This window comes from Gorilla gorilla, chromosome 5 (assembly GCF_029281585.2).
Source record: "Gorilla gorilla gorilla isolate KB3781 chromosome 5, NHGRI_mGorGor1-v2.1_pri, whole genome shotgun sequence".
Lineage (NCBI taxonomy): Eukaryota > Metazoa > Chordata > Mammalia > Primates > Hominidae > Gorilla > Gorilla gorilla.
Window position 1 is genome coordinate 124,085,178 of NC_073229.2, and position 26,253 is coordinate 124,111,430.

General features: G+C 37.3%; 1 protein-coding gene across 1 annotated transcript in view; it reads right to left on the reverse strand.

The window, feature by feature from the left end:
• Nucleotides 1-24,824, reverse strand: part of MCHR2 (melanin concentrating hormone receptor 2) — a 37,733-nt gene extending 12,909 nt beyond the window's left edge. Inside the window, exons 1-4 of the mRNA XM_004044449.5 lie at nt 24,616-24,824; nt 16,404-16,613; nt 11,553-11,747; nt 3,024-3,143 (exon numbers count right to left, since the gene is read on the reverse strand). Of these exons, the coding sequence (XP_004044497.1) occupies nt 3,024-3,143; nt 11,553-11,747; nt 16,404-16,613; nt 24,616-24,797 (707 nt within the window). The 5' untranslated portion in view covers nt 24,798-24,824. The remainder of the gene's footprint in view (nt 1-3,023; nt 3,144-11,552; nt 11,748-16,403; nt 16,614-24,615) is intronic.
• Nucleotides 24,825-26,253: the final 1,429 nt, after the last annotated feature.

A 26,253-nucleotide genomic window follows, 5' to 3' on the forward strand; every position in this document is an offset into this window, starting at 1 on the left:
GACAGGGGCATTTAAGTCTGCAGAGGTTACTGCTGTCTTTTTGTTTGTCTATGCCCTGCCCCCAGAGGTGTAGCTTACAGAGGCAGGCAGGCCTCCTTGAGCTGTGGTGGGCTCCATCCAGTTCGAGCTTCCAGGCTGCTTTGTTTACCTAAGAAAGCCTGGGCAATGGCGGGCAACCCTCCCCCACCCTCGCTGCCGCCTTGCAGTTTGGTCTCAGACTGCTGTGCTAGCAATCAGTGAGACTCCGTGGGCGTAGGACCCTCCGAGCCAGGTGCGGGGTATAATCTCCTGGTGTGCTGTTTCCTAAGCCTGTCGGAAAAGCGCAGTATTAGGGTAGGAGTGACCCGATTTTCCAGGTGACGTCTGTTACCCCTTTCTTTGACTAGGAAAGGGAACTCCCTGACCCCTTGTGCTTCCCGAGTGAGGCAATGCCTCACCCTGCTTTGGTTCGCGCTCGGTGCACTGCATCCACTGTCCTGCGCCCACTGTCTGGCACTCCCTAGTGAGATGGACCCGGTACCTCAGACGGAAATGCAGAAATCACCCGTCTTCTGCGTCGCTCACGCTGGGAGCTGTAGACCGGAGCTCTTCCTATTCGGCCATCTTTGCTCCTCCCCCCATGTCCTTTTATTTCTGATTGAAGTACTCCCTTTAGAATTTCTTGTAAGACAGGTCTAGTGTTGATGAAATTCCTCAGCTTTAGTTCATCTGGGAAAGTCTTTATTTCTCCTTCATGTTTGAAGGGTATTTTTGCTAGATATACTATTCTAGGGTATAAGTTTTTTTCCCTCAGTGTTTAAATATGTTATGCCACTCTCTCCTGGCATGTAAGGTTCAAAGCTGGAACATTTTGAGAGACCAAATAAATAACAAACCATTAAATTGTGACTCAATGTATGAAATAAACATATCAGTCTATAGTAATATAAATAATATTGAATAAAATGAGGAGAGAAGAGCCAGACCTTTTTTACAGAAGCATTCCAAATAATATAGGGATTCTTACACAGATACTCCCCTTTCAGGAGATGGAGCTTAATTCCCATCTTCCTGCTTCCCCTTTGAAGGTAGGCTATGTTAGTGACTCATTTCCAAAGAATAGAATAGTGAAAGGGATAAATAGTAGTTTCATGGTGGAGAAACCTAGCAAACACCACCTCAACCAGGTAATCAAGGCTAGGTATCAACAGTGATGTAACGTGGCTATCATGTGACCCCTAATATACTGTGATGAGAAGAGTTGATTTTTTTAAATAAAAACATGTAAGTACAGTCTAATCATGATACAATATCAGGCGAACTCATATTGGGAATGTTCTACAGGATACCTGGCCAGTGCTCAAGACTATGAAGGTCATGAAAAATAAGGAAAGAGTGAGAAACTCACAGATCAGAGGACACTGGGAAGACATGATAACTAAATGCAATGTGCTATTCTGGATTGGATCTGGAACAGATTTAGGACTTTAATGGAAAAACTAATGAAGTCCAGTAAAGAACGGAATTTAGTTAACAGTAATGTACTGCAATTTTCTTTGTTTTGACAAATATCCTAGGTAATGTAAGATGTTAACAATGGGAAAACTGAGTGAGGGGTATTTGGGAGCCCTCTATACTATCTCTGTACTATCTGTACTATATCTCTACTATCTACTTTTTTAGAAATGCGAATTATTTTAAAACATATTTTAAAATTCCCATATTTAATCATGTTATGTCATATTTAGGCATTTAATGGAAATTTCCCTGGGACATGGGGGTAACAGATGAATAAAACTTGGGAATAATTTTAAAAGCATGGAAGCTAAAAATCATTTGATTCCCCTGCAATTTATCAGAGTAGGCACTATCATTCCTCTAATTTTTTGCATTTTGATGTGTATGAGATTTGTTTCATAAGATCCTCTTAGCATTTCTGAGAAAAGAGTCAGGAGCAAAATGATCTGATTTGGAGAACTGTTTAAAAAAGGCTCAAGCATTCTCTCTAGCTGTTGGTATCTTTAATATTCCATATGATTTCATTTTAACCTTCTCACAAACTCAGCTCCCTGGGATACATTTATAAGCTAATTTTTTTTCTGTAACTGTGGCTACTTCCTTTTTCTTCCCAAATGGACCACACTTTACTAGTGCAAGACTTTCAAAGAATTCCAAGAAACTAAGTGGGAAAAAAATGTTGTGAGCCAACAGACTACTTACAAACCTTTGGTTCAAGGGTTTGCCACAAATTTTGAGGAATGGTGGTTAAGTTGCTCACATTTTTTTAAACAAAAAGTTTGTAAAATTTGTAAATTTGTAGTGTGCAGGGAAACCCAGCAAACTTGCCTTTTCATAAGAAACACAAAAATATATTTAAAATATAATGTTTAATAAATGTAAGTGTGTTTTTAACCAACAGGTTATATAATTACTGACTTATTCATTTGAACAAGTAGATTGTGGAATACACAATCTCAAGGTGAAAATAATTTAGATTTATTTATGCAGCTTTAGATACAAGTATCTTCAAAGGTCCTTCTCAAGTTTATTGACTTTACATTAACTCTTTGGTTTCATTTGCTCCTAATTAATCTTTTAATATTAATAAAACCATTCCTTTAAAATTCAAATATTAATGAGACTTTTCTCCTTTAAATTAAAAAAATTGAAACACAAAAATTAAAAGGTTGCACATAACATCTAAGATATTTATATATGCATGCAACTCTGCAAAATGTGCAATGAAAACAGTTAAATAACTGCTAATAACAAATATAAAATTATTCTTTAAATAGAATCTTGAGTTCCGTATGCATTTTAATGAAACCATTACATCTGTGATTTCAACACTCGTCACTGAGAGATTCTTAAGCAGTTTATTTAGCACATGTCTTATTTTCCAAAAATTTTTTCTATAGACATATATCAATGTCCACATGTCTAAATGTGGTATGTTTCAAGTCACTGTTGCCTAAGTTTCTATTGTAGATATCTTAGGCTATCTAAATTGTTCTTTTAACAAATAAAACAAGGCAAACACTTACCATCTGGCATCCTTATTCTGTTGATACATCTCCCAAGTATAGCATAAAATTAAAATATAGCACACCAAAATCAAGGGTAGAGGGAAAAAAAAAGTTGTTATCGTCAAATAAAGTGTATACCTGTAAAATGAGAGAGAGAGGAGAGAGAGAGAAAGAACAACACCATTACATTAATTGGATTAGGAATTGGCTTTTGCAGTTTCCGAGGCATAATTCTTTCATTTTTCAGGGTCCAGGATGAAAGTCCTTGTGGAAAAGCTCAAGATCTTTGGTTGCTTTGTTGTAGAGAAGCCCTGATCTTCATTGTTCACTAACAATGAACCCAAACCCAACTGTAATGAGTGTAGAATAGGTGAGGCTACCTATTACCAATCTTCAGTGTTTAACAATGACAGGCAACAGTATGTAACATTTATTATATAGTAGGCACTGTTCTAAGCATTTTGTATATCTTTACTCATTGAATCTGTGAAACCCCATGAGTATGATGCCATTAGTGCCCTTACATTACAGAAGAAGAAACTGAGGCACAGAGGGGTCAAGTGGCTTGCCCAAGATTACCCAAGCAGTAACTGGCAGAGGTAAAATTTGAACCCAGGATAGCCAATGATGGTGGGAGAATTAATGAATAAACAATATTATCTATGTTTCTTTTAAACAATTTTCGCTGATGCATAATAGATGTATATCATTTCAGAGTATATGTGATAGTTTAATACATTCATATAATTTGTAAAAATCAAATCAGTGTACTTGGGATATCCATCACCTTAAATATTTGTCTTTTTAAAAATGCTAGAAACATTCAAATTATTCTCTTCTAGCTATTTTGAAATGTACAATAGGATATTTTAAAGTATAGTCATCCTACTGATTCACCAAACACTAGGTCTTATTTCTTTTATTAAAGTGTATCTTTGTATCCACTTAATTATCTTTTCTTCTTTACCCACTTCCTCTACCTTTCCTGGCCTCTGGTAACCACCAATCTACTATCTTTATGTGATTCACTTTTTTAGCTCCCACATATAAGTGAGAAGATTTGATATTTGTCTTTCTGTACTTGGCTCATTTCACTTAACATAATAGCCTTCATTTCTATTCATGTTGCTACAAATGACAGGATTTCGCTGTTTTTTATGGATGAATGATATTCTATTGTGTATATATATTATACTTTCTTTTTCCATTCACCTATTGATAGGCATTTAGATTAATTACATATTTTGGTTCTTGTGAACAGTACAGCAATAAACATGGTAGTACAGATATCTCTTTGGTATATTAATATTGTTTCTTTTGGATATAAACCCAGTAGTGGAATTGTTGGATCATATGGTAGTTCTATTTTTAGTTTTTTGAGGAGCATTTATAGTGACTGTAATAATATATATTCCCACCGACAATGTACAAAGGTTCCCCTTTGTTCACATCGTTGTCAGCATCCATTATTGCCTGTTTTTTTGGTAAAAGCTACTTTAATTGGGGTGAGATGGTATCTCCTTGAGGTTTTGATTTGCATTTCTCTGGTGGTTAGTGATACTGAGCACTTTTTATTTACCCATTGGCCATTTATATGTCTTATTTTGAGAAATGTCTGTTCAGATTTTTGCCCATTTTTTACAGTGGATTATTTGGGTTTTTTTGCTATTGAGTTGTTTGAGCTCCTGATATATTCTGGTTTTTAATCACTTGTCAGATGGATGGTTTGCAAATATTTTCTTCCATTCTGTGGGTTGTCTCTTCACTTTGTTGATTGTTTTCTTTGCTGTGCAGAAGCTCTTTAGTTTGAGGTAATCCTATTTATCCACTTTTGCTTAGGTTGCCTGTGCTTTTGAGGTCTTGTATGAAAAGTCTTTGCCCAGACCAGTGTCCTGGAGCATTTCCCTATGTTTTCTTCTTGTAGTTTTCATAGGTTCAAGTCTTAGATTTAAGTATTTAATTCATTTCGGTTTGATTTTTGTGTATGGTGAGAGGTATGGGTCTAGTTTCATTCTTCTGCATGTAGTTTTCCAGTTTTCCCAGCACAATTTATTGAAGAGACTTTCCTTTCCCCATTCTTGGCTCCTTTGATGAAGATGAGTTGGCTATAAATGTGTGGATTTATATCTGGGTACTCTATTCTGTTCCATTGGTCAATGTGTCTTTTTATGCCAGTACCATGCTGCTTTGGTTACTATAGCTTTCTAGTAAATTTTGAACTCAGGTAGCATGATGCCTCTAGCTTTGTTCTTTACCTCAGGATTTCTTTAGCTATTCAGGGTCTTTTGTGGTTCCATATAAATTTTAGAATTTTTTGTCCTGTTTCTGTGAAAACTGTTATTGGTATTTTGAGAGAGATTGCATTGAATCTGTACATTGCTTTGGGTAGTAGTGTCATTTTAACAATAGTAATTCTTCCAATTAATCAACACGGAATATCCTTTTTTGTGTCCTATTTCTTGCATCAGGTATTTATGTTATGTGTGTATTTTTTTAATCAGAGTTTTATAGTTTTCCTTGTATAGATATATCACTTCTTTTGTTGAATTGAATACTAGGTATTTTATATTCTTGGTAGCTATTTTGAAGGCCACTGCATTTCTGATTTCTTTGTCAGATTGTTTATTACTGCATATGTAAATGCTATTGATTTTTATACATTCATTTTGTATCCTGTGACTTTACTGAATTCATTTATCAGTTTTAATAGTTTTTTGGTGGAGTTTTAGGTTTTTCTAAACATAATATCATGCCATCTGTGAACAAGGCTATTTGGCTTTTTCCTTTCCAATTTGAATGCCCATTATTTCTTTCTCTTGCCTAATTGCTCTGGCTAGGATTTCTGATATTACATTGAATAAAAGTGGTGAAAGTGGGTATACTTGTCTTGTTGCAGATCTTAGAGAAAAGGCCTTCAATTTTTCCCCATTCAGTGCAAAATTAGCTGTAAGTATGTCATGCATGCCCTTTGTTATTTTGAGGTATGTTCCTTTTATAACCAGTTTGATGAGGGTTTTATCAGAAAGGGATGCTGAATTTTATTGAATGATGTTTTGGCATTTATTGAAATAATCATATGGTTTTTGTTCTTGGTGCTGTTAATGTGATGTATCAAATTTATTGATTTGTGTATGTTGAACCATCCTCACATTGCTTGGATGAGTTCTACTTGCTCATGATATACGATCTTTTTAATGTGTTGTTGAATTCTGTTTGCTAGTATTTTGTTAAGGATTTTTGCATCTATGCTCATCAGTAATATTGGTCTGTAGTTTTGTTTTCTTGTGTGTCTCTGGATGGTTTTGGTATCAGAGTAACGTTGGCTTTGTAGAATGAGTTTGGAAGTATTCCTTCCTCTTCATTTTTTTTTTTGAGGTTTGAAGAGAATTGGTATTAATTATTTAAATGTTTGGTAGAATTCAGCAATGAAGTCATCAGGTCCTGGACTTTCCTTTGATGAAAGACTTTTTGTTACAGCGTCAGTCTCCTTATTCGCTATTGATTTGTTGAGGCTGTTTATTTCTTCATGGTTCAATCTTGGCAGGCTGTTTGTGTCCAGGAATTTATTTATTTCCTCTATATTTCCCAGTTTTTTGGCTTTTAGTGATTCATTACAGTTTCTAATGACTCTTTGTATTTCTGAGGTTTCAGTTGTTAGGTTTCCATTTTTGTTTCTGATTTTGTTTATTTGGAACTTCTCTGTTCTTCTTAGTCTAGCTAAAGTTTGTTAGTTTTGTTTATCTTTTTGAAAGGCCAACTTTTCATTTTGTTGATCGTCTGTAGTTTTTTTAGTCTCAATTTTATTTATTTCTGCTCTAATCTTCATTATTTATTTCCTGCTACTAATTTTCCGTTTGGTTTGTTCTTGCCTTTCTAATTCTTTGAGGTACATTCGTGGGTTGTTTATTTTAAGTCTTTCTACTTTTTTGATATAGGCATTTATAACTATAAAATTCCTTGTTAGTACTGCTTCTGCTATATCCCATAGATTTTGGTATGTTGTATTTCAACTTTCGTTTGTTTCAAAAATGTTTAAATTTCTTTCTTGATGTCTTCATTGACCCACTAATCATTCAGGAGCATGTTGTTTAATTTACATATATTTGTGTATTTTCCAAGGTTGCTCTTGTTATCGATTTCTAGTTTTAGTCCATTGTGGTCAAAGATACTTGCTATAACTTCTACTTTTTTGAATTTGATCAGATGTGTCTTGTGGCCTGATAGGATTATTCTGGGGGAATGTTCTATATGCTGTTGAAAAGAATTTGCATTCTGCAACAGTTGGGTGAAATGTTCTGTAAATGTCAGGCCTATTAGGTCTAGTGTGTAGTTTAATTCTGCCGTTTCTTTGTTGATTTTCTGTCTGGATGATCTGTCGATAACAGAGAATGGTGTGTTAAAATCTCTTACTATTATTGCATTGCAGCCCTCTCTCTCTCTGCAGATCTATTAGTGTTTGCTCTATATATTTGGGAGCCCCAATGTTGGGTGCAGAGATACTTAAAATTGTTATATCCTTTTGCTGAATTGACTCCTTTATCATTATATAGTGACCTTCTTTGTCTTCTTTTACACTCATTGATTTGTAGTCTATTTTATCTAAATATAGCTACTCTTGCTCTTTTTGACCTCCAGTTGTATGGAATGTGTTTTCCCATCCCTTCACTCTCAGTCTATGTGTGTCTTTATAGGTGAAGTGGGTTTCTTGTAGGCTGCATATAGTTGAGTCTTGTTTCTTTATCAAGCCTCTTGCTGCCTTTTAATTGGAAAATTGAGACCCTTTACATTCAGTATTATTATTGATAAGCAAGGACTTACTACTGCCATCTTGTTGCTTGTTTTCTGGTTTTGTAACTTTCGTCTTCCTTTCTTCTTTTCTTACTATCTTCCTTTGTGGAAAAGTGAATTTCTCTGGCGGAATGTCTTAGTTCATTACTTTTTATTTTTAAAATCTATTATGGATTTTTGTGATGGGGTTGCAATGATGCTGACAAAAAATATATATAACAAGTTATTCTAAAGAGGTGATAATTTATCTTATATCAAACAAAAAAGTGGAAAAAAATCTACATTTTAACTCCATTCCCCTACATTTTAACTTTCAGTTGTCTCAATTTACATATTTCCATATTATCTGTCTCTTAACAGGTTACTATAGCTGTTACCATTTTTGATAGATTTGTCTTTTGGGCTTCATGCTAGAATTATGAGTGGATTATACACCATAATTACAGTATTAGAGTATTCTGGGCTTGTTAATGTATTTAATTTTATCCAGGGGTTTCATACCTTCAAGTATTTTCTTTTTACACATTAGTGTTTTTTTTTTCTTTCCAGCAGAAGAACTCCCTTTAGCATTTCTTGTAAGACAAATCTGGTGGTGGTAAATTCCTTCAACTTCTGCTTGTCTGGAAAACACTTTATCTCTTCTTCACAGTTGAAGGATAATTTGCTGGATGCAATATCTTGGATGGCAGGGTTTTTTTTTTTTTTCAGTTTGAAAATGCCATTTCACTCCCTCTTGGCCTGTATGGTTTCTAGTAAGAAGTCCATTTCCAGATGAATTAGAGCTCCTTTATACGTTATTTGCTTCTTTTCTCTTACTGATTTTAGAGTTCTATCTTTGTCTTTGACTTTTGAGAGTTTATTATATGCCTTGGGGTACAGTCTTTTTGGGGTTGATTTTGTTTGGTGTTCTCTGATCTTCCCATATCTGGATATTTACATCTTTCTCAATTTGGGGAAATTTTCTGTTATTATTTCTTTGAATAAGCTTTCTACTCCTTGCTCTTGCTCAACTCCCTCTTGAACACTGATAAGTCTTAGATTTAGTCTTTTGAAGTAATTTTTTCTATATCTTGTGTACAGTCTTCATTTCTTTTCGTTCCTTTTTCTGACTGTGTATTTTCAAATAGCCTGTCTTTGAGCTCACTAATTCTTTCCTTTGCTTGACCCGTTCTGCTGTTGAGAATTTTTAGTAACTTTTTCAGTTTAGCAAGTGTATTTCTCAGTTCCAAGATTTTTTTTAATTTTTAAAATTATTTCAATCTCTTTGTGAAATTTCTCTGATATATTTCTGAATTGCTTTTGTGTGTTATCTTGAGATCACTGAGTTTCCTAAAAACTACTATTTTGAATTATTGGCCAGAGAGCTCACATATTGCTGTCTCATTAGGGTCAGTTACTGGTTCCCTGATGGTTCACTGTTTGCTGTTGCTTCTTATGGATGTACATCTATGTCTTTGCATTGAGGATTTGCTATTTATTCCAGTCTTCTCTGTCTGACTTGTTTTGGTTTTTATTTCCTGTATTTGCTTAGAGAGTCTTTATCGCTAGGTTGCTGTCTCCTTTTGGCTCTAGGTGGTGCCTTAAGCCCAGGCTTGCTTTGGCTCTAGTGACCCATCAGTCACTGGCTGTCCTGAATGGGGGAAGTCCCAAAGGAGATATCCCGGAGGTGTGGGAAGCCTGGCTAGGGGTTTGTCCAGGGGACCTGCTGAATGTACCTCCTGGAGTGTGGTGCTATATAGCCACTCTGATTTAGTGTCTCCTTTGGCTGAGTTACAGAGCAACTGTCCCACCTCCCTACTTCGTCTCTGCCTGTTCTCAGGGATATTTCTCCCTTCCAGCACTTATGATACTTCCCATAGGTTAAGGCAGAGACAGGTATTTTGTCAGGGAACCCAAGGTGGTGGGAAAGCTGGTTGTCTACCTTGATCTTGTTTTTTTCAGTGTAGAAACTGTGAGTTGGGGGGAAGTTTTTCATGTGTTTGGTGTCAGGCAGAATGGGGGAGAGGGGTGTCATGGATGTGGAAGTCTGATTCTGTTACAGTTGGCTTGGAGGCTTTTTTTTTTTTTTCACTTCTCTGAATCCTGAGGAACGATCTCATCCACATATTTGAGTTCTGGAGTTCTGGAGTTCTGGGATATTGCTAATGATAACCTTGGTGCTGTATATTTGTCTTTGATTTTCTGAGGGCTCTGGGAGCGGGGGCATTCAGTCAGCTTGCTTCTCTGCTGCCATTTTGGAACTGGAAGTGCAGTCCTATCTACGTTGCACTGTTATGTCCCAAATGTTTGTGTTCCCTCAAAATTCCTATGTTGAAAACCTAACCCCAAATATAATGGTATGAGGAAGTAGGGTCTTTGGGAAGTAATTAAGTCATGAGAGTGGCACCTTCATGAATGGGAATAGTGTACTTATAAGAAGAGACACAAGAGAGCTTGCTTCCTGTCTCTCTCTTTTGCCACATAAGGATAAAATGAGAAGTTGGCAGACTGCAACCTGGAAGAGGGCTGTCATCAGAACTTGATCATGCTGGCACTTTCATCTTGGATTTCCAGCTTCTAGAACTGTGAAAAATAAATTTCTATTGTTTACAAGCCACCCAGTCTATAGTACTTTGTTATACTAAACTGAACTGAACAAGACATGCAAGCATATGAATTTTTTTTTTTTATTGGATTAGCGGATTTGCAGGTCCTTTACCGCCATCTTTCTTTGGCTGTGTCCACATAATGCAGAAATGACTTATCTATTTGACAAGTGATGGAGTAAGAGAAAGTAATCTGCCAGACTGACTTGAGATAGCATATGTAAAAATATCTAACACAGTTATTGGTCATTGGTAGTTGCTCAAGTAATTTAATCATGAACTCCAATTCTGTGTTCAAATTTCAAATTGAAGACTTTTAATTTCTTTTTAAATTAAAATGTGTAAAATGGCTATGGTAGTTGCATTAGATTCCTAGGACTGCTATAAGAAATTAGCACAAACTGGATAGCTTAAAACAATAGAAATTTATTCTCTCACAGCTCTGAAAGTTAGACATCTGAAATCAAGGTGCTAGCAAATTTGGTTCTTCAGAGGCTCTGAAGGAGAATCTGCTCTATGCCCCCTCCTACCCTCTCTGCTGGTTTCTGGCAATCTTTGGTGTTCCTTGGCTTACAGACATATCACTCCAATCTCCACCTCTGTCTTCACCTGTATTCTCTTTTCTGTGTGTCTCTGTGTTTCTTAAAATCTGCTTCTCCTTATCAGGACAATAGTCATTGGGCCCACCCTAATCCAGCATGACCTTAACTTAGCTTGATTACATCTGAAAAAACCCTATTTCCAAATAAGATCACATTCACAGGTATGGGGAGCTGGTGTAGGACTTGAACATGTCTTTATAGGGGACATAATTCAAGCAAACTGCAATTGTATATTGATGAGGTGGAGTCTGAGTGACTCTGGAAATTCCTTACCTCCCTTGATTGCTGCATTCCCACTGCGTCTGGCTGCTATGAATCTTTAAAATCCATGTTTAAATATATTTGTGTCCACTGAGGTTACATGATTGAATTCAAAATCTTTTTCTAAAGGTTACCCTCTCCTTAAAAATCAAACTATCACCTTGATTGTATGTGTGGAGAAACCTAAGTGGAGATACTGGCGAGAAGAGGATCCATAAGGATGCTCTTTGAGGCTGCTCACATGTTGACAAGGAGAATGAAGTACTTCACAACTTAATTCAACTCATTTTTCTTAAGTTTTCACAACTTACCAGAGTACATCGTCAGGGGATGTCAAATCAAAAGCACAACTCTCGACACCGTCTTTAAATTTGATGACCTTCGAGTAGACCCAGACAGGCAATGCCAGGATAAAGGAAGCTGCCCAAAGGCCCAAATTGATCCGGATGGTCTTGTACCTTGTTCTCCAACGTGTCAGTCGAAATGGTTGGACGAGGGCAAAGTACCTGCAAAGGCAGTCAGGAAGAGTTTTGGAACAATCAATAAAAGCACTGAGCTCCAAGGATGAAAGGTTCATGATGAGAGTAAATTATTAGCATTATTTTCCTTTCTGAAGCACACCTCTATCAGGGCAAAAGAAAGTTATATATATATATATATATTTTTTAATTTTTATTTATTTATTTAATTTTTATTTTTTTAAATTTTTATTTATTTTTATTATTATTATACTTTAAGTTTTAGGGTACATGTGCACAATGTGCAGGTTAGTTACATATGTATACATGTGCCATGCTGGTGTGCTGCACCCATTAACTCGTCATTTAGCATTAGGTATATCTCCTAACGCTATCCCTCCCCCCTCCCCCCACCCCACAACTGTCCCCAGAGTGTGATGTTCCCCTTCCTGTGTCCATGTGTTCTCATTGTTCAATTCCCATCTATGAGTGAGAACATGCGGTGTTTGGTTTTTTGTCCTTGAGATAGTTTACTGAGAATGATGATTTCCAATTTCATCCATGTCCCTACAAAGGACATGAAAGTTATATTTTTTAAGAGCTGCCTGGTATCTGTAGAGAAAACAATTCTTGACCCTGCAAGTCTGAATAAACCACTCATTGAAATAGTTGTTCCTTCTATGAATACATTGATAATGGTAAAATTCTGCAGTGCAAAGTCTTTCTTTACAAAGGGGCTTTTCCTATAAACGAGACTCTGGAAAACTTTGTCTCTGAACAGGGATTTCCTGCAGGAGGAAATGACCCTTTTCCCAGCAAGATTTACTGACACAGAGGCAGGAAGGAAGAAAATGTGGGGTTAAGAGAATCCCTCAGCAGGAAGGGGTTCACGCACATAGAACAAACATTTTGCCCCAATGGCTTTATAGTTAAGTCACCAGGCTCATGGAGTTTCAGCTCACAGAAGTCACAGTGAGGATTAACAAGTGTGGCTAGTATAGACAATGCAAATTCCTTAAGGAACTTAGGCTAGAAGCCAGAGGGAAGAAATAGGCTAATTTCATGGGGAGGCATTTTTCTTTATTTTTTCTCTTTTCATTTTAGGGCCAGGAAAAAAGGGGTAATCATTAATCAAACTTGAAATTCTGACATATCAAATGTATTTGGTCCTCCAGCAAATCCAAGAATTTTTCAGAGCAAAATGAAAGCTGAGAATGAAAATCAAGCTCAGATTCAGAAGGAAGGCTATTTGAAAAAGCACAGCTTTGCTGGGAGCTGGGGGTGGTGGAGGATAGTATTAGTAGAAATTAAACAAATGTAAAAATGGTTTTTATGGTCACTTAATTTTCTCCAAGTTTTTGCAAAGCTACTTAATGAAGACTCACAAAAATAACAAATTTCCTGTCCTCTTGCGCTTTCAATTTTGCACCAGAAGCAGGACATTTGCATTCAGTTAAGGGGCCTTTGGTTGCAGAGAGTGGTTTCTGGCCAGGGCTCCTCAGCTACCCATCCTCTGCACACTGCACATGCATTCCCCATGGCTAACGAGAGAAGGGCCTCTTTTCTCCCTGCTGCGGAAGTGGATGACGTAGTGACTGCATAGCAGCCCAGCCATCATTTTTACTGGAATTATAGGATGACGAAGTCATGGGATCAAGCAATTAAGGAATCTTCTCTGATAGCATCCCTCCCCAGCTGAAAACCTTTCAGTGGTTTTCCATCAATTTTCAGAATTCCTCCCATGATCCACAGGTCTTTTTTCCCACCTGGTTCTGCCTGCTGCTCAAGCTGGAGCCTGTGCCAGTCTCTCTCTTGACTTCCTCAAGCTCTTCCCCTTTCAAGGTTAGGCACTTGCTGCTCTACCTGCCTGGCAGGATCTGCCTCTGCTTCTTCTTGCTCTTCCTTCAAGTCCCTATTTAACTGTCTCCCTCTTAGGGAAGACTTCTCTGACCACCTATTCTATAGGAGGGACCATGACTATAAAAGAAGATGATAGGAGACTCTACTTTTCCCTCCTAGTGTTTTATCGCTATGTGGAAATATACAATTACTTGTGGGACTCTTCACTTAATGTCTGTCTACACCACTAGAATGAAAGCCCCATGAGGGCAGGAGCCTTGACTATTAGTTTAAGGCCACTGTATCCCCTGTGTCCAACAATCTCTGGCATATGGTTCATGCTCAATAAATATTTTTTGAATAAATGAATGAATCAATTGCAAATTTTGGCTCCTACTTACTGACTCTTGATGTTTTAGAGAATTTATTTATAAGAGTAGCCACTAATGAAAGTCTAGGTAGCTTTCATTTGAAGGCAAACATTTTTAATATTTTGGATATTTATATATTGTTTTTGTATGGCTATGGAGGTAGAAGCCCACTACTAAATATTCTACACACTTGCAGTTATCACTAATTAGGGAAAGCAAAATGAGTTATTGGAAACACTTGAAATGTATGATCTATTAAACTGGCAATTAAAATGATTTAAATATGTAAACACTAAGGCATACTGATGGCACTGACATTTAGTTATGATCTTACAAAGCAAGCCTCATTTCTCTTTTACAAAATTGCAGATTTTGTTAAACTTTTATGAATTTAGTGGAGTTAGAATTACAAGAAATGTGAGGAAGGAAATGGTTCAGTTTTATAGGCTCTTCACTTGTTTCTTACCACCTGATCTTCCAGAATGAGGGGAAGGAAAGGGCAGAATGTCTTAAATGTGAAATGAAATTTTAGCATACTATGTCCATTGGATTAAAACAAAACAAAACAAAAGACTAGGAGTAAGATACCACGCATGCATGTGTGCACACATATATACACAGAGAAAAACCTGTCAGTATTGAAAAGCATACACAGTTTGTCTCTTCCAAGGCAGAAAATGCCCATTCACTTCATTTACAGTAAGAGATTTATAGGAGTATACCTGTTTATTTTTTTTTTCCAAAAAAAGCTAATATTCTCCTGCATCCAAGGCACAGTATATAAAGAAGCTCGTATTATCCCCAAGAATGGGATAACTGTTGGTATGGTCTGTACTTTAGGTCACTTTTCTACAGTGAGCCTGGCCTGTTCAAGGCCCTCTTCCTGGTATTGGAACCCTGACAAGCTTATGGGGCTTTTCTCATGACACAGTCACATTGGCTGGCATTAGCTGAGCTAACCAGAGCTATGCAGTATATTGATTTAAAAATGTGTTAGTTACAAGTTGAGAAGCACATTCTATATTTTGAAAGTTCTCTTGCAGAAAAACAAAAGGATATTTAAAAATTTACCATTATTATTCGTTCTTGTCAGAGTGAATGATTTATATGAACCTTGCAATTCTTTTTTTGTTCATCTGAAGAATGGCTCATCACTTCCCCTCCCAAAAGTCTCACTTAGAAGGATGAAAGAGGCAGGGTTCAGGACAATTTCTGGATGGACCCAGGGAAATTTAACATACCCTTCAAGACATTCATTCATTCATTCATTCATTCATCAATATTTTTTGAGCACCTGAGTGCCAGGCACTGTTACACACACATTTATGATATATTGGTGGACCAAGACCCTGCCTTTGTGGAACTGACATTTGAGGTACAAGGGAACGAGACAAGAAATAACACACACACACACACACACACACACACACACACACGTGATTTATGTAATATATTTGAATCAAAGGAAAAACAGTATATCAGAGCAAAGAGGATTAAATGTGTTGGGCTAGGGTTGGGTTGGGAAGAAGGCAGATGGGGATTTTAAGTGGGTTGTCCTAGAAGACAGAGTATCACTGTTGGAAGTACTATGGTTGTCTTTAGGCTCTGTTTCTGTTTGGGGTGAGCTGCTAGGACCTGGTGTGGATGTTCTGGCATCTGGATAATGCAGGGCATATCCTAGCTTGCATGCTTCCTGGACAGGCCAGATAGTGAGGCAGTTACAACTATCTGCCGTCTCTAGAGTCAGACGGCTTGGGTCTGAACTGGATTCTACCACTTATTGGTTCCATAAGTACTCACCATCACCATCATCTCCTCAAATAACATTAGCTTACATGGATGGTGAAAAGGGCTATGGCACATTTCCAAGACATAGTGGAATAAATTTCTAATAATATAAAATAACAGCATTTGTATTAACCAATCACAATAATGTTTGTAAAAGATGATCTCCCTGGCACTGGGAAATTGCTTCATGGTTGTATAATAACATCTATTTACTCCACTGATTCCTTAGAGCTATGAGGCAATAACAAGTGTATGAGACAGTAGACATATCAGAAATAGCCTTGGACAGAGACTAAGGAAACCTACTTTAATTCTTGGTTCTGCCACTAATTCTCTATGTGCTTCTAGCAAATCTCCTCACCTCTCTGGGCCTCAGCTTCTTTACTGTGAAATTGATGGGGGGAATTCATTCTGGTTTCTAATATTTCCTGGTTTTGTGATTTTTTTTTCTTGCACTGAATTGCAAATAAAACTGAGTCGAAAAGAATGATTAGAAAAAAGGAGATTTTTGTGTTTTATGTTTTCCATTAAAAATATTCCTCTGTGAAAGTTGAACAAAATATTCTTAAGTAATCAGTTCTACAATGAAACAAAGGAAGAAAACCTTTGCTGTTATAAACCAAAACTGGTGTTGGAATTGGAATGAGCTTGGGGAAGCACAGGCACCTCTGAATTATATTAAGATATGTCAAAGTCTTTCACTTACCTGTCCACACTCATTACAGTCATGATGGCACTACAGGCAAATTGGTTACAAGTATCCAGGGACGTGATGATGGTGCAGAGAGGCCCCCCAAACACCCACTCTCCCCCTCGGGCCCATTGGTGAATAAGAAAAGGCATTCCAACTATGTGGACCAAATCAGCCACAGCCAGGTTGCAGATATAGATGTCAGGGACTGTTTTTTTCCTGGATCTGAAAGAGATAGAGGAAACTGAGGATTGACATTGAATGTATACAGACTATTCGATATATGCTACCTGATACAAATTTTTAATTGCCATAATGCATTTTAAATGTTAAAGGAAAACCTATACAGATGCATAGAGGAAATGCCTAGTCTTGTGTGTATTTAAGCATTTTGAACTATTTATTTGATAACTTACTGTGGTGGTTTAAAAATATGTCCACAAAATCTTTGATATTCCTTTCAGTAGGTGGAGCCTAATTCCCTCTGAGTGCTGACCTTATTAATTTGCTTCTAACAATGAGAATATGGCAGAAGTGACAGTGTGTGACTTTGAAATTAGGTCACAAAGTTTTTGTGGGGCTTTCTCTTTGCTCTCTGTTGGATTGCTCTCCCTGGTGGTAGCCTGCTACCATCTTGTGAGGATACTCAAGCAACGCTATGGAGAGGTCCATGTGGAGAGGAATTGGTTAACAACCAGTCAGCACCAGCTTTCCAGGTATGGGAATAAGCTACATTGGAAGCAGATCCTCCAGCTGCAGGCAAGCCTTCAGATAACTGTAACCCTGGAAGACAGCTTGACAGCAACTTTATGACAGATCATGAGCCAGAACCAACCAGCTAAGCTGCTCCTGAATCCATGACCATTGGACACACGTGAGACAGTAAATGTTTATTGTTTCAAGCCACTATGTTTGGGGTAATTTTTTATGCAGCAACAAGTTATACCAACTTTAAATACACTCAGGCAAAAGATTTAGTCTTTACTCATTCCTAGTATTTAAAACAGCTGAAGACTGAAAATAAATGATTTCTGTTGTCTAATGCATTTTTTTTCTTATTGCAGCTTAGGCCATTGTTAAGATTTCAACAATGACTTAGAAATATTCCAGTAAAATCTAACAAATAGCAAAGACTATTAATAAAGACCCTGAGATCCAGACAGGGAGAGTCATCTGAAAAGAGGGAGCTGGTAGATGGCACTGAGAATGATCTCATGTCTCCTGTGGGGAGCCGGGGGTGGGAGAAGTGAATTAAATGCTATCTAGAAGTGGCCTTCTCATCAGCAGGTGAAATACATTTCTGAGAGCAGAAATTTAAAATTTAGTTGGTTCCTACTTCAAGGAGCTGGCACATTCAATAATAAGCAGGTATCATCTTTATCTGGGAGATTCTGTTCATTAATTCAAAAAACATTTTGTTGAGCACCAATTACATGGCAGGCATAATGTTGTGCTCTAAGGCTGTAAAGCTGAACTATGTATAAACCCTGTCATCAAGGAGCTTATAGTCTAGACATGCATAAATAAATGATCACATTACAATTTGATGAGAGAAAACTAGAGACAAGTACAAGGACAAGAAGCACAAAGAAGGGGCCCCTCCTCTTTCCTGGGAACTGTCAAGACAGGTTTATTGGCAGATGTGGACAAATAAGAATTTAAAGAGCATGTTAAGAACCAGTCCTAAGATTATGCCACAATTGCTAGTTTTTTCCTATTTCAGGGCTAGTGCTCTGCTGTTTGGAAGCTAGTGTGTGTCTTTATTATTCATTGGTTACAACTTCTATAGCCTGTGAACTTCATTTCTCAGCTGTCAGATTCTCATGTGAAACATCAGACTGGGCGAGGCCATCTCTTCTCCAGGCCTTGGCAGCATCCACTGTGTGGGGAAGTTACTGCCATGGAGTCCTTATTCAGCAACCATACTGTACGCATTGTTGCTGCCACTAAAAAAACAGGTTGGTTCCTTTCCCTCAGGAGCTTGGTGCCTCACACCAGAATGACCAAGAGGGAGAGGAGACATGAAGAAAAGATCATGTCAAACAAAAGACCAGCCAGCTGACTGTCCTTGGTCTCTCATCCCCTGTCCTCTTCAGGCCATTAGATTGGGAAATGGAGAGGGGACAGGGAAGAGGGACAGATATTAGCAGTCAGATAGAAAGAGCTCCAAACTAAAAAAAAAAAAAAAAAAAAAAAAAATCATAAATCTTAGTCTATAAATAGATGTTATTTGCATGTGAATTGGGATATAAACTATAAGCAGTTGCTTAGGTCTCAATTGCAGCAATTAGATCCATGGCCCTTGCTTTTCTCTAGAGGGGTACCCATCATTTACTGATAATGAATTATGGTAATTCTATTGTGGGAACAGTGCAGGCCATTAACTGGCAATCAAAAAGAATTAAATAAAAGTGTGTCTAGATGATATTCTGTATAGTACAAAGACAGTTCTGAAGCAACTGATAAATTTATCTGGACATAAGTTACTAGGGCAATATGAATAACACATTATATTTATTATTGTCTTCTTTACTGAAAGCAACAGCATCAAAATTAAACAATTAAATAGAAATTGTAAAATTTCTAACTATATAAATTATATCCCTTTTTAGGCCTAATTTATCTTTAGATTTCCTGTTGTCAGACTTCATGAAATTTATATTTCTTATGATGTAAACATTTAATATAAAATACAAAGACTTGTGATAATTTTGGCTAACATGTGCTCCATATGGTTAACGTGGTCATATCTAATGCTCATTAATTTGAGGAATGATAAAATAAATTATGGTATTCCACACTACCACACTCAGTAGGATGTAGCTGTAGTCATAGTTTGAAAGAATATTTAATCAGATGAGAAAATACTGATACTATTAAGTAAAAAGAAAAAGAATATTCATAATGTGTATAGCATGACTCTAAATTTATTTAAACATTTGTTAAAAAATTTGCAGGAACGATATGTCAAGTGATCACAGTGATCATCTATTTGGTAGTAGTATGACTGATTTTTTACTTTATTGTTTGCATTTTCTCACAATTTTTCAAAATTTCTATTAAAACCATGCTTACCTTTTGCCATCAGAAATAACAACATATGATATGAATTAAGTAAAACTAACAAAACATAACACTACGCATGTAGGCTGCTGTGCTTGTCATTCGCCAGCCTGTCCTCAGGCCCCTTTGCCAATTGGCTTCTGATTAGGTTTAGCCAGTCAGAAGCACCAGTGGGAACTGGAGAGTAAGGAGGAGAGGAGAAGCCAGAATGTAGCCTTCACTCCATGGTCCAAGATACCAGTGGGGCTCCAGCTCCCACCAGGCAGCCCAGACTCCTGAGGGCTGAAAAACCTCTTTCTCCCTTTCTCCCTCCAGCTTGGGGCAGGGAGAGGAAAGTGGTGTTGGGGGTGAGGGATGGGATAGGGTGTAGAACTGGCTTCCTGCTCTTGTTAATCTCTGGGTTGCCTCACCATCCCATCTGGCATTTAACTCTAGTTGAATTAAATTGCTATCATGAGCCTATGCCAATGGATTAGTAGTCATTTCCTGAAGCACTGTGCTGAGAAGAATTCTGAGTCCTCACACAGGACAGACCTATACAGGGCAGATGCTATACAGGACAGACCTGCGTGATTAGAGATGACTGCTAAGGGTGAGAGAGTTTACAGTAGAGTCCTATATTTGCCAACCCTTCCCTAGATACATAGAGTGATAGAGTGGAAAGATAACCTAACTGGGAATTTTATTTTCATTTCTATGCCCTCACTCATTGTGCCCTTAGGCAAGCGACTCAACTTCCTTAGATTTCCAAGCCAGCTTCTCATATTGGCCAACTGGACCACAGCTCATCTGAACAGATGTTGTTGCATGGTACTCTGGCATTGAAAACATATCTGTGCAGCCAAGGGTATGGGTCAATTCCAACAAGAGTCTGTGTATGGCTGACACTTGGAATGGTAGAGGGCTGGGTCAGAGGGAGCTGTTAGTTATTATTTAATCTGGGTGGGGAAAAAAGAGACCTGTGTTCTGAAACGTTTTCCATCCCTGTCAGCAGCTGGAATTCTACCATTAGACAGTATTCCTCTAGGTTAACACATTGTCCATCTCATAACCTCTGTTTCACAAATTCATGACTTAGTGTGAATTAGTTGACCTGACAGGGAGATGAGGGCAGGAAGTGACAAAATGGGAACTCTATTTTTGGAGGATAGGGCACCTTTTACAGAGACTCTGCCCAGTTGAAGGGAGTCTGTCAGTAAACAGAAGAAAGATGTGTTCAGAAGGTAGATGTGGGGGTCTGATAAAACAAAGTCGTCCCTTTATTGAAGTACAGGTGATTCTCAGGGCCTGCTGTGCCTGTGGAGACTAGTTGAGTAATGGGGTTGAGTTCATCAGTCTGTCTCCTGGGAATGCAAGAGGAAAATATTATAATTGGCTCAATTTTCTGCCTACATTTTCTAAACTGGCTTCCTTTCACCTGCTGTAAATTTAATGTACAACAGCCTAGTGATGATCAGGCCTCATTATTTTATAGTCACCCTCCTAATGCACAAGTTGCTTCTTGCTTTTAAAAAAGGCACATAGAACATCTTATTCTCGAAGCTCCATCTTCCTTAAACATATTTATTTTATATACGTTTCTAGTCTTCATTTGGCAAAGTCAGAAATTAGTTCATTGCTTGCTTTCCAGCATCATTAATGATTTTATTGACTTTTAGTTCTATTGATGAACAATGGTTTCGATACAATTACTACTGTAAAAGGAAAAGTCATTAAATCTTGTTTAAATGTTATTTATTTCTCCTTATCATTACTGTAGTCTTAATATTTTATTTAATTCACCTGTCTGTTCATAAAGTAACAAATAAAAGATCATGGCAAAGCATGATGAAAACATTAATACAAACTGCCTTAAAATATTTAGAGAGCAATTTGCAAAAAAGTTGATAAATTCCTAGCCAAATAAATAAATAAATGTAAGTTGCTTTCGAATCACTTTTGAAAGATTAATACATTTTTGGAGAGCCATTTGCAAGGAAAAGTGTTAAAATCTTAGCAAAAAAATTAAAACTGTTGTTTTAATTAAAAGTTGTTCCTGATACTTTTTGAAAGATTAAAATATTTATTTTAAAAGCTCCATTAGCATTTCTTTATCTAACGTATATTCTCACATTATGTATAAAATGATAATATGAAGAAATGATAGATTTTTCACAATAATGCAAACAAATTGGTCCGTACAATGGCTCAGGTGTTTTTCTCCTCAGTTAAATGACGGTTGACTTTATGTTGAAAATCTGTTTCCATAAGTTACAGCTCAGAATTGACTTTTAGAAGAGTTCACATTGCCCATGTCTTCCTTTTTTTCAACTTTGTCTCTGTATAAATAGATGGGATTAAGCTGTTATCTATTGGTGTAAATTCAGGGATCCAAGAAATTTCTCTGGCTCCAGACGTCTCTTCAGCAGCTTGTTACAAGAGCTGGAATCCCACATTGAAGAGGTTTTGCATATAAAAGTTGCCTGTGAAAATGCAAACATTTCGGAAGGGCTAATACCTAATAAGGACCTGGTTTTTCAATGGTGGTACCAAGGCTTTTGAGTGTCAGACACACCATATGTATCTGTAGAAGAGCAGGGCAGAAATTCTGGAGGCCATGAGGGAGAGATGGAAGGAGAACCGGGCAGGTCCAACAGGCAAACGGGAGTGAGCTAGAAACATTCTCAAGTCTGTGGCTATTAACTCTCTACTAAGCACTATTGCCTCTTTGAAGCTCCCTTAGAATATTGATTACTTCCGTTTTCTTTCCTGGAACTTATCTGAGCCATCTTTTTTCCCCCAGTTGATTGTTTTTAAAGTCTTTCTTGTATTATTTTTCAAATTATTCCATGAGTTTAAATCTCATCTTCCCCACTAGAATATGAACTTTTTAGACAGATGCTGCTTTTTTTTTTTTTTGGTATTTTCATAAACCCTAGGGCAATGCAGGGCATGCAATTGGTATTTACTAACAGATATTGAATTGAATATCTTCTAGCACTTAAAGAAAAATTTAAAATGCTTGATATTCACAAATAGCGTTACAGGACACAATAACGAATGCTTGAATTTATTAAGAGTAGAATCCCTATGTACTAAATAAATCTTCAGCTGTGACTGGTGTAAAAAATACCATTGATCCTCTACTTGTAACTGCAGAGATAGCGAAACTGAAGGTTTGAGAGAGGGCTGGCTGATGAGACGCCACCTGGGGAAGTGACAAGTTATGAGCCTTCTCGGGGTGATAAGCACCATCCGCATGACCATCCTGAGGGCTCCTCTTGCTCTCAATTAAGCCTGTGAGGATTCTTTTATCTTTACAGCAAATCCAACAACTGTCTCTATAATTTTGATGACCTCTTTGTTTTCATTAGTTGTGGAGGAAATAGCCTTGAATTCGGAATAAATCTGAGTTTGATTGCCAGGATCGCTACTTACTAGCTCTGTGATGCTGGACCAGTTATTTACTCATCTGAGCCTCTTTTCTTAAATGGGTGTATTAATAGTACTGCTGTGCTTTTTAAGTGTAATATGCTCCACAAAAGTTTGTTGCAGTTATGTGTTAATATGATGCTGAAAACACCTATTAGGTAGTGCAGGTTGGGCATCCCTAACTTGAAAATCCAAAATCTGAAATGCTCCAAAATCTGAAACTTTTTGAGGAATAACATGACCCTACAAGTGGAACAGTCCACACCTGACCTCATGTGATGAGTTGCAGTCAAAATGCTGCTGTATAACACACAGCGTCTCCAAGGGAAAAATGACCCTCCCAGCCCCCTTCAGCTGCTGTTGTTTCACAGCTGGTGCAGGTGTTCTGGTGATGTTACTGGGCTGCTTAGTTCCCCTGAACACATTATTTTTCACTGTATTAGTGGTATTAATGGTCACATTTTTTACTGCTAAGTATTGTTGTGTGAATAAGTTTAAAAAAGTGGTTGTTTATTGGTTGGATGTCAATATAGAGTCAGGAATGATGGTGATGCCAAACAACCACAGATGTCCACGTGGGTGGCTGAGAGAGTGACACCTTTACTTTCTGATGGTTTGATTTACAAAAACTTTGTCTCATGCATAAAATTATTCAAAATATTACATAAAATTACTTTCAGGCTATGTGTATAAGGTATAAGCGAGACATAATGAATTTTATATTTAGACTTGGTCCCTTCTGCAGGATATCTCATTATGCATATACAAACAGCACAAAATAAAAAGAAATCTAAAATCTGAACCACTTCTGGTCCCAAGCATTTTGGATAAGGGATACTAAATCTGCAGTCTAGAATATCTTTTATAACATATGAATATGGACAAGCATTTTGAAATGGCAATTTTAAGTATCAGAAACTAGGATGAAAAAGTTAACATCCTATAGTTATTAAAACTAGCAAAACTTACATGTGAAAATAATCAGGATAGTAAATATACCAAGTAGCTATAGGGCTTGTGTGCACTAATTCTGAATCCACTTTGTCAAGTCCCTAGAAAACAAATAATCAGTTCTTATTCTCCAACTAAAGTTCTTATTCTGTCTCTCTACTTGAGAGGAGGAAATTACCTGAATTAGGTGGGAGATGTGGTGCCCAGGCAGGAGGTACTCAGGGGCAGATGTCTCTCAGTTTGGTCTATATAGGCTGGTCTACACGAAAGGGAACAGCCCACTACCTATGACTTCCTGCATCTTCTGGTGATGACATAAAGTCTCTCCTTTGCCCAAGTGAGTAAAAGAATCTCTTTCACCTGCCTAAACAGGTCAGCTTTTTAGGATAATTCTTATTGCTGGAAAATAAAATGTTGCATTGCAGTTTCAAATCTTACCCGGGCCCTACCCTTAGAGATTCTGAGTTAATGGGTCTGGGGCGAAACTGCATATCAGGAGTTTTTAAAGCTCCCCAGGTGATTCTAATATGCAGCTAAGACTGAGAGTCATTTCCCTAAAAACTCACTGACCCAGCAGTAAGCATTGGCCTAGGTCTTAGCATGTTGAGATTTGCAACTGAGATGTTACCTAATGCATGACGAAAATATCTGTAGAATCTTCATTAATTATCTTAATTATCTTAAGCAAATATTTCCAAAATTGCATTTCATTAAGCAAAATGCTACAGGGGAAAGGACTCATTTAGGGAGCTTTGACTGTAGTTTCCTAAAGTATGGAAGGAAAAAAAAAAGGAGCCCTTACCTTATTATAGTGAATACAATGAGGATGTTGCCAACCAGCCCCGTTGAACAGATAATCCCAATCATGGAAGGGAGGATGACTGTATCTACCACACTGGCAGTTTGATAAGCAAACTCTTTATTCCAGGATTTGTTTAAAAGTTCGGCAGAGGTGTTCCAACAAGATGCGTGAAATGGATTCATTGTTCGTGGACTTTCCAGGGATTAAAGCTGTGAAGTAATAGGAAGTGATTTATTTAGTGAACATTCCCTCAATATAACTTCCTTTACCTAATTCAAATAATATTTTTTGGAACCTCTTTTTTTAAAACCAAGATTCCATGGAACACAGGATTCCAGGGTGAGTATGATTGGTCCCTGTTCATAGTAATCTCACAGATTACCATAAGAGATAGGTAAACAGCAAGTTACAGAACAACTTGAGAAGCACCATGATAATCTTTGTATCTTACCACATCTTACTGTACTATATGCTTTCAGCATAGGTGATATTTAGCTAGTATATACTGGTCCTGGTTGTTTACAGATCACGTCTATTCTTATTGGCCTGCAGATCTGTTCATATTGGCTAGTATTCTTGTAACACTTATGTTGTTAAATATATCCTCTCTGTCTGCTATAAAATGCATGGGGTCTACTGAACTCGGATTGTTTAGAAATGGAATGGGTAAGACCTCCTGATGTGATTATTGGACTGTCTTGAAGCATGAAGGAGAGTTAGCTCAGCAAAGTAGAGTTGTGGGAAGGGAAAAGTGTTGTAGCCAGCGGAGGCACCATGTGCAAAGAAGTATTCAAGGCCAAATGCTCACTGCCAAAAAATAAACAAGTAAAGCAAAATAGAACTAGAAAATTATTTGCTTGATCAAACTTTTGATAAAAGACATTTAAAAAATATCATCTAAGTCTGGTATTTGGAAATGATAAATTGGATTACTCAGATTAATCTTCCCACTGAAAATAAAATATGCTGGACAAAATGTGTGTGTGTGTGTGTGTGTGTGTGTGTATTTATATTTATGTGTGTCTGTGTGTGTGTATACAGCAACTTAAAAATATTCAAGGTCTGAAAAATCAGTGGGCCTTCCCTGGCTAGGTTTTGAATGAGATCTTGAAAAGTAAGTGGAATACTGAAGCACCAATGCTATCTTGATTTAGAAGGCACTTATGGATGGCATAACATTTGAAGTCTGGTTCCATGTCTGGATGAAGTCCAGAGGAAAATCAGGGTCCAGGGCCTACTGAGGCTGGGGAATCTTACAGGAGATACCCTCTTCTGGGCTGGAGCCTCAGGGGCTTCATAATTAAGTGTATTTTATCTAGTCAGATTAAGAAAGTTCCCTCTATTCCCAGTTCATCAAGCATTTTTTACCATCAGCAGATTTTTAGTTTAATATTAAAGATGCTTTTTCCATCAATTGAGAGAGAGATGTGATTTAAAAAAAAATATTCTTCATTTTCATTTGGTTCTTTTTCATGTCTGTCATGTTACTTTGATAATTGAATCTCCCCTGAAGAGAACTTTAATCATGAAACGCTGAACATTTCCCTTTCAAAACATGAAAGAATGTCCACTATCACCACTTTTCTTCAATATTGGACTTTTCTAGTACAATGGGGGAAGAAAAAAATAGGATATATG